This window comes from Hoplias malabaricus, chromosome X1 (genome assembly GCF_029633855.1).
Source record: "Hoplias malabaricus isolate fHopMal1 chromosome X1, fHopMal1.hap1, whole genome shotgun sequence".
In the NCBI taxonomy this organism is placed as follows: domain Eukaryota; kingdom Metazoa; phylum Chordata; class Actinopteri; order Characiformes; family Erythrinidae; genus Hoplias; species Hoplias malabaricus.
Window position 1 is genome coordinate 12,813,998 of NC_089818.1, and position 18,805 is coordinate 12,832,802.

General features: G+C 41.0%; 2 protein-coding genes and 1 long non-coding RNA gene across 3 annotated transcripts in view; 1 reads left to right on the forward strand and 2 right to left on the reverse strand.

Annotated features, from left to right (window-relative positions):
* Positions 1–255: 255 nt before the first annotated feature.
* Positions 256–14,113, reverse strand: LOC136675747 (uncharacterized). Its single transcript, XM_066652486.1, has 4 exons — positions 13,981–14,113; positions 12,862–12,928; positions 8,903–11,567; positions 256–927 (listed from the first exon to the last, which is right to left on the reverse strand). Exon 3 carries the CDS (start codon positions 11,544–11,546, stop codon positions 8,919–8,921), a length of 2,628 nt encoding a protein of 875 aa, XP_066508583.1. The 5' UTR covers positions 11,547–11,567; positions 12,862–12,928; positions 13,981–14,113; the 3' UTR covers positions 256–927; positions 8,903–8,918.
* On the forward strand, positions 13,481–17,108 carry LOC136675750 (uncharacterized). Its single transcript, XR_010796216.1, has 3 exons — positions 13,481–13,564; positions 16,373–16,557; positions 16,696–17,108. It is a non-coding gene; the product is annotated as an uncharacterized lncRNA (long non-coding RNA).
* LOC136675746 (serine/threonine-protein kinase ATR-like) overlaps positions 14,870–18,805 on the reverse strand; it is a 30,237-nt gene continuing 26,301 nt past the window's right edge. The window contains exons 42-47 of the mRNA XM_066652485.1: positions 17,896–18,046; positions 17,560–17,716; positions 17,065–17,218; positions 16,645–16,796; positions 16,382–16,487; positions 14,870–15,769 (exon numbers count right to left, since the gene is read on the reverse strand). Of these exons, the coding sequence (XP_066508582.1) occupies positions 15,596–15,769; positions 16,382–16,487; positions 16,645–16,796; positions 17,065–17,218; positions 17,560–17,716; positions 17,896–18,046 (894 nt within the window). The 3' untranslated portion in view covers positions 14,870–15,595. The remainder of the gene's footprint in view (positions 15,770–16,381; positions 16,488–16,644; positions 16,797–17,064; positions 17,219–17,559; positions 17,717–17,895; positions 18,047–18,805) is intronic.

Here is an 18,805-nt window from a genome sequence, read left to right on the forward strand (position 1 = left end):
ACACACACACACACATTCCCATGTAGCACACAAAACAGTACACACTACCTACTGCAGTTTTTAAGAAACACACTGTAGTTCACTGTTACTATACTGTACTATCGTAAATAGATAGCACATTTAACATATCTTATATATTAAATATATTTAATATAACTTCATCTGTACTTTAATCAGTGTATGGTCTGTAGAAGTTTTGATATAATTTAAATATAATTAATATATTCATATATGATCATTCTATAGAAGCTGTACTAACTGTAAACATCACTGCATAATAACTCATAAACATATTCTAGTATTAGCATATTCAATATTATAGTGCAGTATAGTGCATATAATGATTTATTTCAATTTTATGTTGGCAAATTATGACCGTTTTATAGTAACTTTACAGTATTATGTACAGTAATTCTACAATATATTAGTACAGTACCGTTTAGTACAGTATAGTAATTCTGTGGTGTTTCAGTGCAGTATGCTACAGTAATTTTGCTTGGAAATTGATAATAAACTTGTAAATATTCATAAAAAAGAAAAGAATATTGTTTTGAATCAGTTGCCGCTGCTGACATCACTTCTTCTGAAGGAAAGGAACCAGATCCTAAGAAAAAAGAAGGAGCTTAAACTTCTTTTCAGTCAGGGGTGGAACAGTTCAGATGAAGAACTACAGGGGAACAGTTCAAGTGAAGAGCTACAGATGAACTGCCAGTAAAGAAGAGTTTAGATAAAGAATTACAAATGAAGCGTTTATATGAAGAGTTCAGATGAACAGTTCAGGTGAAGAGCTACAGATGACCCGGTCGGCAGTACTGATAAATCCAGAGAAATAACAGGATCCCGACAGCTGCTGGAGATTTTAGCTGCCTCAGTTTTCCCACTGGACTCAGCTCCGGGCAGACAGTCCTGGATTCACAGCGTAGTAGTCTGTAACAGATGCAGAAAACACATCAGTATCCATGCATATATTAAGAGTACAGAACTGCAGCAGTGAGGGTCTTTGGACCCATAAGTTACACCATAATACAATGAATTGACATAATCCCTGCACTCATTAAAAGTCATATAACTTATCGTTGCTGCTACTTCACTTGAACACAGGAGCTGTCCTTCATATTGTGTGAACATTTCATAATGAATGGACCAATAGAAATGCTCCAAAATTACTCTGAATTAAACATTTTTAAACTGACTTCCATTGAAAATTAAGGTTTTTTCCTTCTCCTGGAAAGTTACTATTTTGAGAGGTACATGCTGTTAATTGAACAGCAATGATATACTGCATCAACAATATCAAAAAGAAAAAGCAAAACTATGTTCATGTAATACACATTATGTGTCCATATGTTTGTAGACACCCTTTATTGTGTGTGTGAACTACAGCTGCTTAAGTTGCACTTCTTGTGTACATAGTATGTATAAACCCTATAGATAAACATAGTGCAAAATATAGGACACTAAAAAGCAGACATGAAAAGCACAACCTGACATCACAAGACCCAATGCCAAGCCAGGGCTAGTGGGGCGTAAAGTGGAACTGTCTTCTCTGGAGCGATGAAGTTCCTCTGGGATTAGTTAGCGTGGTGAGTGTGATCCAGAACTAATCAACAACACTAGCCCCTGATCCTCACTGATGATTATGAGGCTGAAAACCATCAGATCCTCAGAGCTATGCTCAAATAATCTTTTCCCAGGAGAGCAGTCAAGAGGAACAGAGTTCTGATATAAACCCCTCAGTTCATAAGAAATTACACTCCTCTGTTGGCTTTAAAGTCACAACGCCACAGGGCTGAATCCACAGTGGAGTCACTGTCCGAAAATAAACAGAAAGAGGCTTTATCCAACTCCACTCCTCCGCTGAAGAAGCGAGGACGGTCCAGAGCCCCCCACCCTACCCCCACACACCTCGAAACCAGCTGCAGCACATCTGCTTCATAACACACATCTCAGTCTTCTCCACTGTTTTAGGATCCGTGTGTTTACTGAGAGAAAATCCTTTGTTTAATTCCAGTGAAAAGAAACAAATACCCTTCTTTTCATAAAGGCATATTTGTAGGAGCTAGGTGTCCTCAAACTTTTTAAGGGGTGGGGGTAATAGTGTCAGGGGGAAATAAAATGTAAGCACTGCCGCACAGGGGCAGAAACGTGTAATGGCAGAACACATAAGCTCTGTTCTCAGTGGGTCACTAGCTCAGAGTCGATTGTCCTTTAGTCCCTCATCAGTGGACACAAAACATTGTCCACAGAACTGCTGTGTCTGATCCACTCGTACCAGCAGGACACACACTAACACACCACCACCATGTCAGTGTCACTGCAGCGCTGAGAATGATCCACCACCCAAATCATACCTGCTCTGAGGGGGTCCTGACCACTGAAGAGCATGAGCAAAGGAAGGTAACAATGTATGCAGAACAACAAATTGAATACACTGTAACTGCAAAACTACAGAATGACAGGAATGGACAGTAGAGCCGAGAGAGCGGACAGTGAGTTTAGATACAATGAGGTGGCTGTAATGTTGTGGCTGATTGGTATATATATAAATAAGCTTAAAAAGGCACAGTTAAAGAACTGATTTTATACACCCAGGATAAAAACCAGCTGATTAAACAGTGATAACCATGTTTCTCTCTGAGGGGAGAACCTTGGGGGCAGCTAGAGAGGAAGTGTCCTCTCATTCTTTCCAGATGTGGTGTGAAACAGCTGTGAAAACAGAGAAAAACAAAACTAAGTGGTGAAATAAAATGACTATTCAGTGTTTATGGTCCTCCTGGGTCCTCCCATTACGTCACCTCATCACTGATCTACTGTCCGACTGACCTCAGAACACTTTCATTTACTTTATTTACATTTATTAAAGTGTAACTGACCATATTAAAGCTTCCTTTGATTGATAGGAGGCTGTGGAGCAGTGGCACAAGATCCTAACTTCACCAGGCCCAATGCCAAGGGTTCACCAGAGGAGCTTTGAACTGGGAGCTCCATCCAGTTCCTCTGGGATGAGTTGAAGCGGTGTGTGTGAGCCAGAACTAATCACCAGCTATTTTTCAACAGCTACTACACACACCCTTCATTTCAGTGACAGTATATATGTGCTGTATTTAATGATATATATGTAGTATATGGTTTGTCTGTGTATACATACCATACCTGGTACAGTCCAAACACACACGTTGGTAGGTGGATTGGTGACTCAAAAGTGCCCATAGGTGTGATCATTCATTGTCTGTAACTACTTATCCAGTTCAGGGTCGAGGAGGATCCGGAGCCTACCCGGAATCATTGGGCACAAGGTGGGAACACACACTGGAGGGGACGCCAGTCCTACACATGGTGACACACTCACACACACACACATTCTCTTGAGTCACCAATCCACCTACCAACGTGTGTATATATATATGCTACTATAAACAATAAACCATGGTGCCATGGTAACCGCCTCAAGCCACAGTCCATCTATGACTCAGTATTGTCTGAACACCCTGGCAGAATATGTAAAGCTGAATGGTGAAGGCTGTGCTCCAGACAGAGAAACACTGAACCTCTTTACTCACTGCCCAGTTAAAGTTAAATGCCAGTAGTATTCACACGACTTCAGCAGCAGCTGCTGTTTAATGTGCTGCCAGTTTTTACAACGACCTACATCTAACTAAGAGCTCATTAACTACAGCTTCACAACCAGTCCCTGAGAACCAAGGCAGCTGCAGGCCTTCAATCCCTAACACAACAGACAAGAGTTATAAGGTGCAATCAGTCTTTTTACCACAACACAGAAACAGTGTTTATGAGAGTGATTATTTATTATTTGTAAAACTGTATTCTATAAAGTGTGATCTGATAAAGCTGAAAAATCAAGTTACTGTGTGGTCTCTAAATGAACCAGTATATGCCATAGAATGGGTCCCCCACATGCAGACAAACCTTTTACAACCACTTGATGTCAATACAACAGCTATCATGAATATTTCCAGTGGAGGCAAATGCTGACTGAATAATAATACAATAATACATTAATGATAATGAGCTAAAATGTGAGATTATAAGGGAGCTCAAATATCACACCAAACATTTGTAGTTACAACGCTCTATAAAAAATGTTGGCGCTACGCTGGGACTCCCCAAAAAGGAGGACAAAACCCTGCCTACACACCGTCACAAAGGAGAACATCACACTAGAATCAGAGAATCAGAGAATAAATTACTGTAAATTATTATAAACAGCAGTGGTATGTGAGGTGGTTATGAGGAGGTCATGTTTCACTATGGGCTGCTGCCCTCTCACATGTGTCACTGTGGTACTGCTCCATTCCATCTGTATCCGTAAGCTTTCAGAGAATCTGCACAAATGTAGTGCCCCTTTGGTGGGGATGCATTAACGTCAATAGACACAGAACCATGTGTTGTATCTGCTTTTTCCAAAAGCTCCAAACATCTCCTCTTACACTGTAAAAGTGTGTCTGGAAAGGGTGGAAGGGCACAACGCAGATCTCCAAAAAATCTCCAAATTTGTGTGAACAAGGCCTGCACCTTTTCCATCCAAGTACAAACAAAAGCATCAGAAATCTGTAATGTGGGTTTGATTGAACACCACCTCCAAAATCAACAGCAGCAGACAATCTTGCTGAATTATTAATGCCAATTCTACTTAGGTTCCATTTCTGCTTCCATTTCCTCGGTACTGAAGCTGAATTATTAAAGAGCCTGGTGCACAGGAGGTCAGTAAGGTATCTGAATAGAAGTAGTCCACTAATAATACTTATAAAAAGCATAAAAACATGAATGGTGGGAGAAATAGCTCAGATAGTCAATAAAAATTGAACAAGGCTGAATTTTAGCCCTCAACTGTGAACAGAGCTCTCAATTTTCCAAGTTTACTTGAGTGAGCTTTTGGGGGGAGTGGTGTTCTGTCGACAGGGGGGCAAGCTGGAGGTGAAAGAGAACTATCGGGTTCTCTTTCTGTCGGATTATCAGGTAATATATACCCACCAAGTCTCACTCCAAGCAAGCTTGAACCAGAGCCCTGGTTAAGATGGTTCCAGAACTGACCCAGAATCGTTGGGCACAAGGCAGAAACACAGTCTAGATGGAGTGAGGGTACAGATGCTGAAGTACCTTATATAAAATGGTATAATATTTGCATATAACCTCCGCACATCCTCCCGTCGATTTTAAATAATCTCTACATCATCCCCAACACAGTGGAGACACTGAAAATTTGTGGTATTCTGTTATTTAGTGAAAAATAGCCAGAACCAACAGACAACACCATCATAACCTGATGACAAGCACTCAACCAGTCAATCAACAACCAAACAAATGAATGGGTGAAAGTAGGAAGGAGACGTGGAGAGAACAGTGCTTAGGACATGAAATGACAGAGGCTACAACAGGGGGTGCTACATATCAATATATCGACATGGATTATTGAACATTATTGATCAGCACTTGGGATGGCACGGTGGCACAGCAGGTAGTGTCGCAGTCACACAGTTCCAGGGACCTGGAGGTTGTGGGTTTGAGTCCCGTGTCCGTGTGGGTTTCCTCCCACAGTCCAAAAACACACATTGGTAGGTGGATTGGCTGCTCAAAAGTGTCCGTAAGTGTGAGTGTGTGCTGCCTTGTGAAGGACAGGCGCCTCCAGGGTGTGTTCCTGCCTTGCGCCCAGTGATTCCGGGTAGGTACCGGACCCACCGTGACCCTGAATTGGATAAACGGTTTCAGACAATGAATGAATGAACAGCACTTCACAAAGCTTTGAATTACTGGCCAAATAAAAGAAGAGGGAGGATTTGTATCGATGAGAGGGGTTTGGTCCAGTGGGCAGGTCTTCAGAAAGACAGTGTTAGGGGTAATAATATCTCCATTGTTAAATGGATAGTCTTAAACTCTGGATACAGCAATGATACTCAAAAAGCTAAATGAGCCAGGACTGCTCAGCCAATCAAACGAGGCTATTACCTACAGTGTGCGGACATGAGGAGGGCAGTGTTTATCCATCTGACTCTCTGCAGTGATGCGGTTGCTATGCTGTTGCTATGGTTTCCTGCAGAGAGCAGAGAGCTTTAAGGAGGAAATCTTTGGATGCTGGTGAAGACAAGCTTTAAAATACAAAACCTCTCATGTCTGTCATCAGTTCTCTGCTCATTTTCCTCTCCTCCCCTTTAAATATCTGATTGAGATTCAATCAGATTACATTTCTTTTGGAAACAATTTACAATCTTTCTTAAACCTCACAAATGTAATCTATTAATTTGATTGTTACATATGATGTCTAATTATTATTATTATTATTATTATTTTTACAAACAGAGCTGTATAAATTATATTACTCATTTTGAGACATTGTCTCAAAATTGTGACAATATTGTGAATTGCATTTTGTCCAAAATCAAATGAGCATATTGTCATTGATTACTAATATAATCATTATTAGCTATTTTTGGACTGAGTCAGACTGAAGTCATATGATGCTCTGATGATTTTTCTTAAGTTCTCCTTGTGGTACAGTGTGCAAGAAGGAGCTAATAATAATCCCTCAGATGCTCCTCTTTTCCTGCATCTAATTATACATCCCTCCATCCCCTGATTGACACTGGGCTTTTAAACTCGATCATTACAACAACAGAGAAGAAAGGAACGCTGCAGAAATGCAGAGAAACTGAAAAGCAGACCTTTCCTCTGAGACAAGCACAAAGCAGCTTTAAAGAAAAGAGAAAAACTGCACATTTTCATCTATTTACAGCTGTCTGACAGCACACATCAACATCTGCCTCCTCTGCAACTCTGTTTATCTGCACAGTAGCTCTGATAAATGCTTTCAGCCTTGATGTGGAGGAGCTGAAGCTGTGTCATTGATTATGAGGGTGGAGGGTGGAGTAACAGACACTAGGATACAGATGACTCTCAGGCCTTGAGGGAAAACTCTGTCCTTGCTGCCAGTTTCTCACAGCCATTATTTTCTCCTTCAAATCACCAGCTTAGTGTTAGCACAGTGCCCGTTTGATGAGCTTTGTACAAATCAGACACAGAGGGAACCAGTCTCAAACACATACACATTTGCTGTTTACCAGCAGCTACGAGTCACAAATGCGGTCTCGTCCGCTCACACGTGACAACTTCCGCTCATTCTCAGTTTTGCACCAAATATATCAGTCAGTACAGTGCAAAACTAATTTGTGCATCTGTAGATCCGTTCAGAGATTGGAGGACCTTTCTGACCAAGTAGAGGACTCTGTGTGAGGAGCATCATACAAATCAGACACACAGAGGGAATGAGTCTCAAACACACACACACACTCCAGCTGGGCCTGGCAGTTTATATCCAGTTAATATCCTATTTTTTTCATGAATATTTAAAATTATAAACAAGCCATGTAAACTTTCTCCATAATAGCTAGATTTTTTTAAAATTAGCTCTCAATAAAAGCCATAAATATGAACCAGGATGGATGAGAGATTAAGGCATTGGGCTTCAGAGCTGATAGATCAGTGTGTGCTCAAACCCCTCTCTTAAACACTGAGCTGCAATTCTGAAATCTGAAATTCTCACCAGCTGAAGTTTAAAAAGTTCAATATTCATATGTTTAGATTTAGGCACTTGCCAATTTTGCTGAGATGTTAAGGCTTTGGACTTCCAATAGATCCAAGATCCAATAGATAAACGCCCACATGGGTTTGAATCCCACTCCTAATAAAAACTGAACTGGGGTCAGTATATATAGTATTAACCTGAAGCTTTACTGACTTTGATCTTGAGTATGTACACATATGTTATTTTGAATGTGTTGCCAGTTATGGTAGACCTTGTATATATTGTCTAACTTTCAATAATGGACTTGGATTTCAGAGAGGTTAAGGCTTTGGACTTTAAGCTCCTGTCTGCCTGTGTTCAAGCCCCATCCTGATAAATGCTGAGGTGTGGTCAGATATAGATTCAGCCTCAAAATTTACTGCTTTTCATCTTGGGTCTGTACACTTTAATTATTTTGTTTGCATTGCTAGTCTTGGTATGCAATGTCTCAATAGGTTAAGATATATATGTGAACAAGTATGGCCAACTGTTTAAGGTGTTGGAATTAAGCTCCATTAGACAAATGTCTGTGTGGGTTCAAACCCCACTCCTGGTAAGCACTTGGATGTTAAACAATGCTAAGTAGAGTAGGACATCTTATAGACAAGTTCAGTCTCTGCTGAGCTCAAAATGAGATTCTAGCCAGTGTAGCAGAGATGTTAAGGTGTTGGACTTAGGATCCAAACGAAATGTGTCCATCTGGGTTCTACCCCCTCTTCTGGCTGAGCAGTGGTCAATAGATCAAATACAATCTGGACAGTACTTGGAAGTGAACCAGGAGAGCTGAGAGGTTAAGGTGTTAAGGCTTAAGCTCCAATGGACATTTGTCTGTGTGGGTTCAAATCCCACTCCTGGTAAACCCTTTGCTGTGGTCAGTAGATAAATATGCAGCCTTGATCTTAAAGCTCAGCATTGCAGAAACTGCACTAACTTTTGGAGGAGGATATAAAACCACATACTCTCCTTGACTCTGTCATTTGATTTCAGGACAGCAACTGTAGGGAGAGCCCAGGAGCTAAAACACCCACCCTTAACTAGTGTTTCTTTAATGGATCTTATGTGTGTACAATTAACTTTTGTTTTATGTATCAACATGGATAGCATCTAAAGGTCAGCCAGTATGGCAAAGTAATAAAGGTGTTAGACTTAATATCCCAGGGATTAAAGCCCATGTGGGTTCGAACCCCACTCCTGGTAAATACTAACTTTTGACACAACCTAGAATGTGTATTCCAGCCAAACCTGGTCAGCTTTTGTACCTAACCTCAGACACATTGAAGACCAACAAACAACAATATGTGAATTAGAGTTGAAAGGTTCAAGCACCTGCTTGGTTCAGGCCTCATTTCTGCTTCCTGCACTTCTGTTCCACCTTCTCCACGAGGAAGACATTGTCTGATGGTCCATGCCTGTTCACTACAGACTTCTTGTGCCTTTGGGATTTTTCATGTTGTCTCTCTTTGATTTTGTGCCGCTCTTTTCTGGATATCTCAGAGCAGTTAGCACCAGAGAGAGGCAGGGAAGTTGGTCTGGAAGTTGTGTCACTGAGTGAATTACTTTGTGAGCAGCAGGGACTCTTGTAGGTCTCCAGAAACAAGTCATCAGATTCGTTGCTTGTGACCAGGCCAAGCCCCTCTGCTTCCAGCACAGAAGGACTGTGGATATGATGGCTGGCACCATTCCTGCCATTAGCATAGTAGCTAACATCCAGGCCTACTGCTGCTGCCTTCATTTTCTTCTTGTGCTTGTGCTTGAGGTACTTTCTGGAATGATCTTTCTTGGGTTGTGTATCTTTCCCTGGCTGAGCGCTATCTTTTCTTCCACAATCAGATAGGTTCTGATGCTTGTTAATCTTTAGTGAGGACACTTGACTGGCACATTGCTCAACCAGAGAAAGGATACTGATGTCACTTGCCACCCCACAACTGCTACTTGGCGATGGGAGAAGCCCACCCTTTAGTGTCTGGGGAGTTCCTGCAGGCCTGGACTGTGTGAGGCTGGCATGAGCCCAATGCTCTGATGTTTTTATTTGCTCAATAAAGGAGGTGCAGGAATGGCACAGGTGCAGTTCTTTGGCACCATGTTTCAGGGAGGCCTTACAAGAATCACAAAGAGATTCTTTGTTTATGGCAAGCACAAACAAGGAACCTGTTCCAGAGCCAGGAGAATGTGCCACCGGAGACTGCAAATCCCTGGTAGGAGTCAAGGGGGAATTGATATTGAATATCCGGAAGCACACATGACTTGTTGGAGTCCTTGGTTGACTCTCTGGTGTTGTAACAGTTGAAACAAGTGCATTATGTTTCTGGGGGTCCAGTGCAAGATGACCAGCATCTAGCTGACTAATATCACTTGATTTAAAGTTATTTATGTCTTCTTGGCTATTTTCAGTCTGTAGAACTGAGACTCTTTGTATATTTCCAGTCTTGGTTGTTTGTGATTTGTCACCAAGACAAGGATATCCACTATCACCACTGCTATTTATGGGAGGACTCAACTCTGGGCTGCCTTTGACCGCCTTCTGCTTCAACCAGTTGACTATACCCATTGCCAGTGATATTTCAGTGTCACACAGCTTCAATAAGCAATCCCTCCCAGCCCAGTTGCTCTGCAGAAGTTCATGGCTGATGAAGTCCACCGCCAGAGGAGGAGCCAGGTTCTCCTCGGCTCCAACATGGAAACTGTACATGGATAATGGAAGGTCACTTGACTGGCCAATGATGCTGTGGGTTAGGTCCATCTCATCGTCGAAGATTGGGGTCATATCTGCTTCACTAGGGTCATAGAAAAGCTCATAGAGGGCATCTCCACTGTAAGTGTCTCTAGGGAACTTTTTGGAATGGACTGGTGTCAGTGAGCTTCTGGTGTGGTCTTCATTAGATACATAATCACAGTATCCTTCATCACTGGTGCTTTCCTGGTTCTCACTTTTGGGTGTGTCTATGCTAGCTGTCAATTCTGAGACCTTTGCCTCTGAACCTTTTTCTGGGATGAGAGGGCACTCTTGAAGATCTGACCTCTTGTTTGTAGATGGCGATACAGAAACTGGTGTTGACATTGTAAAAATCGTCCTGTTGAAGGTCTCCCACATTCCAAATAGGTCTAAAACCTCTGGTTGAGCAGGAGATGCCAGCTGCTCTTTGCCTCCTTGGAGGGCAGTAGCAGAAGGACTCCTCCTAGGAGTATCACTCATTTTATGAGCCGTCTCAAGCTTCAGAGATCCCTCAAGTGACACAAGATATTCCTCATCCACAAAGATCTCGCCACATCCGGCTTGAGACCCAAAGCTTTTGAGAGATACTGCATCTTCACAGACATTGTCGCCACACTCACTTGAGGAGTCTGAAAGTGTGGTGTTGGATTCACGAGAGGTTTTGCGACGTCTCAAGGGCTTCTTGTTTGGTTTTGATGTTGTTCTACGTCCACTCTGTGCACATGGAGATGTAGTTTTCTCGCTGCTGTGCTTCTTGGGGACAAAAAAGTCTTTGATGGCCTTCTTGGGCTTCCTTAGAAAGATCCTCTTCTTTGGGATAGACTTGGCGATGGAAGGCACAAATGGTACTTGAGGCGTAAGATTGCGGTAGTCAATTATTTCCCGGCTGTGGCCAGATGGGTTTTGATTTTCTCGTAGCACCAAAGGACTGGATCCAAATCCAGAAAAACTGGCACTGGTAACAAGCCTCTGATGACAGTTTATAGTAGGAGTCCTAACTACATCTCGGAACCCAGTATCTAGAACACAATCATAGGTTTGGCTCTTTTTAACCAAGCTAAGTTCCTGGGTACAGCTCTCTGGGGAAGAAATATCCAAGGGTTCTGGAACAGCTACAATATTTGCAGAGGACGTTCTATAATTCAATGTTGTTAAAGGTCCCTTTCCAAAATCACATAGAATTTCATCCTCTTCAGGATCAGTTTTAGGGCTGTTCCTGGCCCCTAGAGGCTGCTTTTGGTTCATCGGCAACTCCATGCAGCCTGGTTACATTCATAACTGGAAATAAAGAGACAGGTTTTGTTTTCAAGCTAAAATAACAAATCAAAATGCAGTTAAACAAAATATATTCATTTAGAAAAAAAAACTGCAATTGGTGGCAACTGTAAAAAATAAATTTAATTATAATGTGTTTTAATGGGCATCATGGTGGCACAGCAGGTAGTGTCACAGTCACACAGCTCCAGGGACATGGAGGTTGAGGGTTCCAGTCCCGCTCTGGGTAACTGTCTGTGAGGAGCTTGGTGAGTTTTCCCCATGTCTCCGGTTTCCTCCCACAGTCCAAAAACACACGTTGGTAGGTGGATTGGTGACTCAAAAAGTGTGCCTAGGTGTGAGTAAATGTATGCTGCCCTGTGAAGGACTAGCACCCTCTCCAGTGTGTGTTCCCACCTTACGCCCAGGGGCTGCCAGTCCTTTACAGGGCAACACACACTCACTCGCACCTGTGGATATTTGTGTGTTTTTGGACCGTCGAAGGAAACTCACACGGACAAAGGGAGAACACACCAAACTCCTCACAGTCAACCAGAGCAGGACTTCAATCCACAACCTCCAGGTCCCTGGAGCTTTGTGTCCCCGACACTACCTGCTGCACCACCATGCCACCCAAGAGACAGTGTCCTTGTTTTAAATGGTTAAACTATAAAATTACTATCCCCCTAAATAGAGGTTTTCATATCCATATAAACACTGTTGAATGATTGAGTTCACTTTGACACAATCAATTAATCATTTCACATTTTATTTTTTAATTGTATTTTTTTAATTATATTTCATTTTACTTAAATGTTTGATTTATAAATATTACATACAACAGATAAAACTAACAAATAAAATACAAATAAATATATGCCTAACTAAACTAAGTGGGAAAAAATATGATAATGATTACATAAAGTATAATTTGAAGCTTATAAATTACTTCATCATTAAAACATTAGTTCCATTATTTATGGGGCCTTACACAGAAACTGATACCCCCTCAGTGAATAAAATGGTGTATGAATTCTCCATTCTACATTAAATGGAGCAGAAATTAAATTCTGGCGCCTCTTACAGGATTTCTCTGTTACACATTAAATAGTGCAGCAGTTACAATAAAAACCTATTGTGCCTCATCCACCTACTGCACCAATTAAGGTGGAACTGCAACTCCAATGCCTCACCCACAAGAATTATCTGCTGTACCATTTAAGGTGGAATGACAAATCCCAGTAGTAATCTTACATAATGAGCCAATTGCAGCACTCATAGCCACCTTGTTAAGCTTACTTAAAAGCCTGTAACTCACCCAGAGCTGATCAGGGAGATGACAGAGCGCACTCAGCATCTCCACGCAGCTTTGTAAGGTTCAGATTCTGCAGAAAAAAGAAAAGGATGCAGGAACAGTTCAGTGCCCATATGTTGTGGACCACACTGGAGTCCTCAAAGCAAAGCAACGCCCTGTCACTGGTGTTTAACATAAACACGCATCGGCATTCGAGCAGGTCCAGAGGAAGAGGAAGATGATGATGATGATGATCCCTGCAGCATCTGATGCTCACATTTAAAACCCACCAGCAGCAGTGTGTACCTGATGTGTGTAATAAAGTGAGGAAAACTCCGCCCCCTGGTGGACAATTAAGAAATCTCATATTTGTTCCCTTGTGTCTGTGTAGGATTTCAAGGCTGAAAATTAAAGGTTGGAAACGTCGTTTCTTATTTTAATAAATGGTTTTCTTCGTGTAAAATATTCCTTATTTTAATAAATCTTTCCCCAGAGTTTACATACAGCAATGCTGAACGTCGAGCAGTGCCCAGATTACATATTGTACAACACAGTCCTATTTGTCTCTCTGAACTGATCAGAAAACACATCAATATGTATAAGATACGTATACACGGTAATAATCAGTCACTGTCTGATTCTCTGTGCATATCATAACAAAACAGGCAGCACGGTATGTGTGTGAGTGGAAGGGTGTGTGAAATTGTCCACAGGTGTAAGAGACTGGGTGAGTTATGAGTTAATTTTTTAGTTTGAATTAAAACGTTATTTTCCAGTCGAGTCTTTGGACACCCTGTTTCCAGAAGGATGTATTTATGTTCTTGTTACTGGGAGTAATAATTTAAATGGGAAGTTTAAGATTGTTAGGAAATGCAGTTATCTCTGGTTTCTTTATGTTCAGAAGCTGTCTTTTAAGGTGGAACGGAGTGTTTGAGGAGAAAACCGACTGTCATTTGTACGTGGCTGAAGTGTAACTTGTTTGTACATTTTTATTCACTGTTTGAATTACCACAGAAACTCATTTGTAACTCGAGTTGTTTAGTTTTGTAGCCCTTTTTGTAATGCAGTTAGCCGTCTCCCAAGTTTAGAAATATTACCACCTTAAGTGATCAGAAACAGCAAAAATATGGGAATATTACCCACCAATATCTTCATCTCTGTTCATGCTTTTCAACATTTGAAGTTCTCCCCATTGTCTAAAAACCCTCAGAGGCTCCAGATGAGAGAGAAAGCCTTGCATACCCAACCGAGACACTTTGTTTTTTTACATGTTTACAGACACTGGGGTTCTTAAACACACTAGACCAGTTTGGAGTGCAAACCGACTGGAGAGCAGCAAATCAAATCAAATCAAATCAAATTTTATTTATATAGCGCTTTTCACAACAAAAAGTCATCACAAAGCAGCTTTACAGAGATCCAGGTCCAAGCTTCCTATGAGCAAGCCAGGGGCAACCATCTTCAAAATTTTATGAAAAGTGATTTTTGATTAAAATTATGAATGTCGCCTTTAAGGGGTCCATGGAGTAATTTGAGGTGGACTGACAAGTGAAAATACTGGAACAGACAAATAAATAATTTCAGCAGTCTAATAATCTAATATCTGTGGATAAGATTGTAGTCATAAATTCAGGAAAAATCTAACTTTGACATATTAACCTATTATGGTAAAAAAAAAAAAAAAAAAAAAAAAATCACTGCTGTCAAAAAAAAAAGTGTGTTTGATTGTGCTGCAAGTCTCCAGCTTCAGGACTTTTAACGTCAGGCACAGACACTTCAGAAAAAGCACCAAAAATAAACCCAATACACTCCCTGTCCCCTGCATCCTCATCTAAATATAATCTGCTGGTTTTCACTGCTGTGACAAGATCAAACATCGCACCAGTGTGTTCTGCACAAACTAAAAGCCTGAGACAAATGCAACTCTGCAGAGATTTGATTCTGTTTAACAAAGGTTTGCTAATATTGTAACACTTCAATTATATTAAATGAACACACATTTAATTTCATCCAAAAGGATTTTAATAGGAGATTGTAACAACAGAGACAAAACAAACACTGCAACTAAAGCAGGAATTATTTCTCCATCCTTTCACATGTTCTTCTCGGTGAATCTATTTATGAGAACCAAAACTATTATATTACAACATGAAAAAATAAACAAGCCACAACAAGCACTTGTAATAAAGTGTTAAGAGTGTTATGAGCTGAAACCTAAATTACTAAAATGTAATTGTTCAAATTTAACCTCTTTAACCTAGAAAAACATGGATTATATCATCCAGAAAAAAAAAGTCCAAAAATATGGACCATAAATTCACAGTTGCGCACACAGATCTTTTGCATTGGTCATAAAGGAATGTCCACTGACATCAAAATTACCCCAAAAATATGAACAGATTAATGGAGAGTGATTGTTTGTTTTACTGTGCAGTGTTGATTGTAGAGACTCCAGGAACCAAGTGTCTCCAAATTTCCAAAACATATCCAGAGTTTCATCTCATCTCCACCCGTATAAAGAGGTTTATACAGAATGATGAATGTGCTGTGGAGTAGTGGAACTGTGTTCTCTGAAGAGATGACGCTTCACCCTGTTCCTCTGGGATGAGTTGGAGTGGTGTTTGTGATCCAGAACTAATCTTATCCATGAAGTTTGCCTCGTGGTTGTGGAGAGGAATTAAAATGGCTGTATGTGCGACGTCTGGTTCCATTCACCTCCACAGCTGAGTTCCACTGGTACTGCTCCCTTTAAGTTGTGTTAGAGGTAAGGCCCCCAGCCGAGATACATGAGACACAGCAGGTTATCATCAGTTGCTTCCTGAATGAGATAATGGACGTGTCCCTCAATGGATAGAGGGAGACCCATCACTTTATTTCTGTTCTTTATCACACCCTGCAGACGCTGCTCTATGTCCTGGACGTGGGTTTTGGCCTGGGGACAAGAAGAGAAAATTTAAATTTTGTATATACTGTCCTTTTGCTTTTCAGAAGTGCCAAATCAAAGTGCCAAAGCAAATCAATGTATCAACATTTAATTCCATGTCATTTCTGGCCAATTCTGTCTGTTTGCTTAGAATGAAAATATCACACAGCTTTAAAGACGACTGGTGTTTTCATACAAGGTTTAAAAAAATGAAATATCTCCAGAAAAGGAGAGACACTAGGCTTTGTTTGATTAGCACCACCACTTTATCACCCTATTAAAACAGTAGTGCAATGCAGTAAAGCTGCAGTTACTACAAAATACAATTCAATAAGCTTTATTGGTATGACCATATTTACAAACAGTATTGCCAAGCATTGAATTTGATTATGAACTGTTTATCCTCATCGACAGTCTGGGCACCATTTAAAGGTGAATTCCATTAGCCAAAATCAATTGCTGCTGTGCTTTCACACCTCTCAATGTTTTAATAATTTCTACTGCAGGTCAGTAACTGTCCAGTTAAAGAGATGATACTATAATACTGGTGGATGTGTATATACTGTAGCTGTAGTTGAAGCTTTATCCTTGTTTTTTAATGTTTAAATGCAGATGAAGTACCTTCTCGTTTACAATCTCTCCGGACTCGTTGGCTTGTGTTTTGGACAGTCCTTTCACTGGTTTACTCCACTCTACCAAGGGGTCGTGCAGGAAAGTCTTCAAAACACTGCGAAAGCCATCAAACCAACAAAGAGGGGCTGCTACATCAGCAACATTTACAACGAAGATTAAAGAGCGTAAGCCCATGAGTTATATGTCTACATCTGTGTTAACGTGAGTGTGTGTGTGTGTGTGTGTGTGTGTGTGTGTGTGTGTGTATAAACCTCATTAGCGGTTCTCTCTGGTCTCTCATTAGTCTGAGTGTGACTTCACAGGCCTGTCTGAACAGACCCTCAGTTCCCATTGGACCCATCGCTGCCACCATATTTTGGGTCAAACGGAATGGAACCACCTCGGGAACGTCAAACGTTTCACCCTGGAACACACACGCACCATGTAAAAAAAATAAAAAATACCTATCACACCTCATTTGAAATCACAGAACATGGAAACAAATCTTAAGCTAATTGATATTGTAATCCATATTTTTATTTGATCTCACACATAAACACAATAAAGATGTTTTTATACAAAGATCTTACACATTGAAACTGCATTGGATAAAGGATCATTAATGTTGAGTGTATTTGATAGGGACATTAGCCCTGTAGCGGTAAACTGTTTTTTGTGACTGTGAATCTGACCTTGTTGAAGAGGCAGTTAAAGTCCACATGGACACATTCGCCAGTGAGAGAGTCGAACAGAATGTTCTCACCATGTCGATCGCCCAGTCCTAGTATGTACCCCACCATGGACATGACAGCAGTGGAGCGGCAGTACGCAGAGCGGCTGTTATACCTGCGCCATGAACATCACAAAAAAAATGACATAGTTTTTTACTAAATCAGAACTGGATTGAAAGAATGCAGGTGAAGATCTTCAGCAGAGCACTATAGAGGGTTAAATGAAGCCATATTGCCCCCTACACTTCCAGTAGTAAACAACATGCAACAATATGCTTAAGAATTTTAACACTGGAACATGAAACATTTTACACCCTTCTGTCACCATGTTCTTCTTAATCCTCCTCATGTTCCTTGTGTCCTTCCATTATCTAATTTTTGTAAATGTTGGCCCACTATTAAAAGCTTCAAACAGCTCCAGGTTCTACTTTCCTGCAAAAGGCTGAGTGTTATTACCATGATGTGGGGTCAGGGAAGGTCCTGAGGAACCATTCATGAAAAACAGGAGGATGTCTGGCGCACAGAACGTCTTTATGCAATTTCTGTTTCTCCTGGAAGGACGCAGTTTTGGGCAAAATCATTTTCCTCAGCTCCTTCCCAGTCAGATATATGCCTGAAATCAGGAGAATTATCATCATAAGGTATAAATTACAGTACTCTATAAACAAAGATCCAGAGATCTATCATCAATAAACATCATACATCACATTACAAAAGAGACAGTCATGTTTAAAGCAGGTTTGGTGAGGGGTGTCCAAACTCTGAATGCATTCTCAGTGCGTGAGAGCAGACCTTTCTCTTTGTAGAGCTTTGTGAGGATGTGACGGAGACCAGCCGTGTTGTTGACCCACTCAATTATGCCACACTCTTCGTTCAAAGGAATAACAGCATATGTCCGGATGTGGAGATCTCTCCGTCTGGACTCAGCATCTTTCCTTAAACACTGAATACACACACACAAAAAATTATTATACCACCAAAAACTAGAACATTTTTAAAAAAGTGATTTATTGGTATTACATTTTTCTAGAAAGCACGGTTCACAGGTTGCCCAAAGCGAGGCGCTGTGGAGCGACCAAACAAACCCATAAATGTCAGTATTTTCTCTTTAAACACTATGATCACCAGTGTATTATCTTAGTTTAATGTAGTTTGAGTGGATTATGGCCCTTTACATCAGAACAAGCAGAAAACAGCACTTGTAGTAGCTGTTGTCTCTGCAGTTAGATATAAATATCCAGTTCCACCTTAAATGGTGAAGCAATTACATTCTGAAACCCGATGATGCTACTGCTGCATTTAAGGTAAAATCTGCAGAATAAGAATGTGAATTCAGCTCCATAATCACATAAGATTGAGTGGAAGGTGATAATATATGATTGTTGAATTCTTCTAAAGACGAATGAGGCCCTAAATGTAACAAAAGTCCAGCAGCTCCTCTGACATCACTGCAGACTGGCAGAGCTGCTACATCCATTCATTGTCTGTAACCGCTTATCCAGGTCAGGGTGGTGGTGGTGGTGGTGGGTCCGGAGCCTACCCGGAATCACCGGGCGCAAGGCAGGAACACAGAGCACCCAGAGGAAACCCATGCAGACAAGGGGAAAACACATCAAACTCCATACAGACAGTCTTGTGGAGCACGACTTGAAGATTTTAACCTCTACACCTTGTAACTCAGCTCCATGGGGCAAGAGGACAC

Coding starts and splice junctions, on each gene's coding strand:
- LOC136675747 (XM_066652486.1), bottom strand. CDS start 11,546: ATGGAGTTGCCGATGAACCAAAAGCAGCCTCTAGGGGCCAGGAACAGC.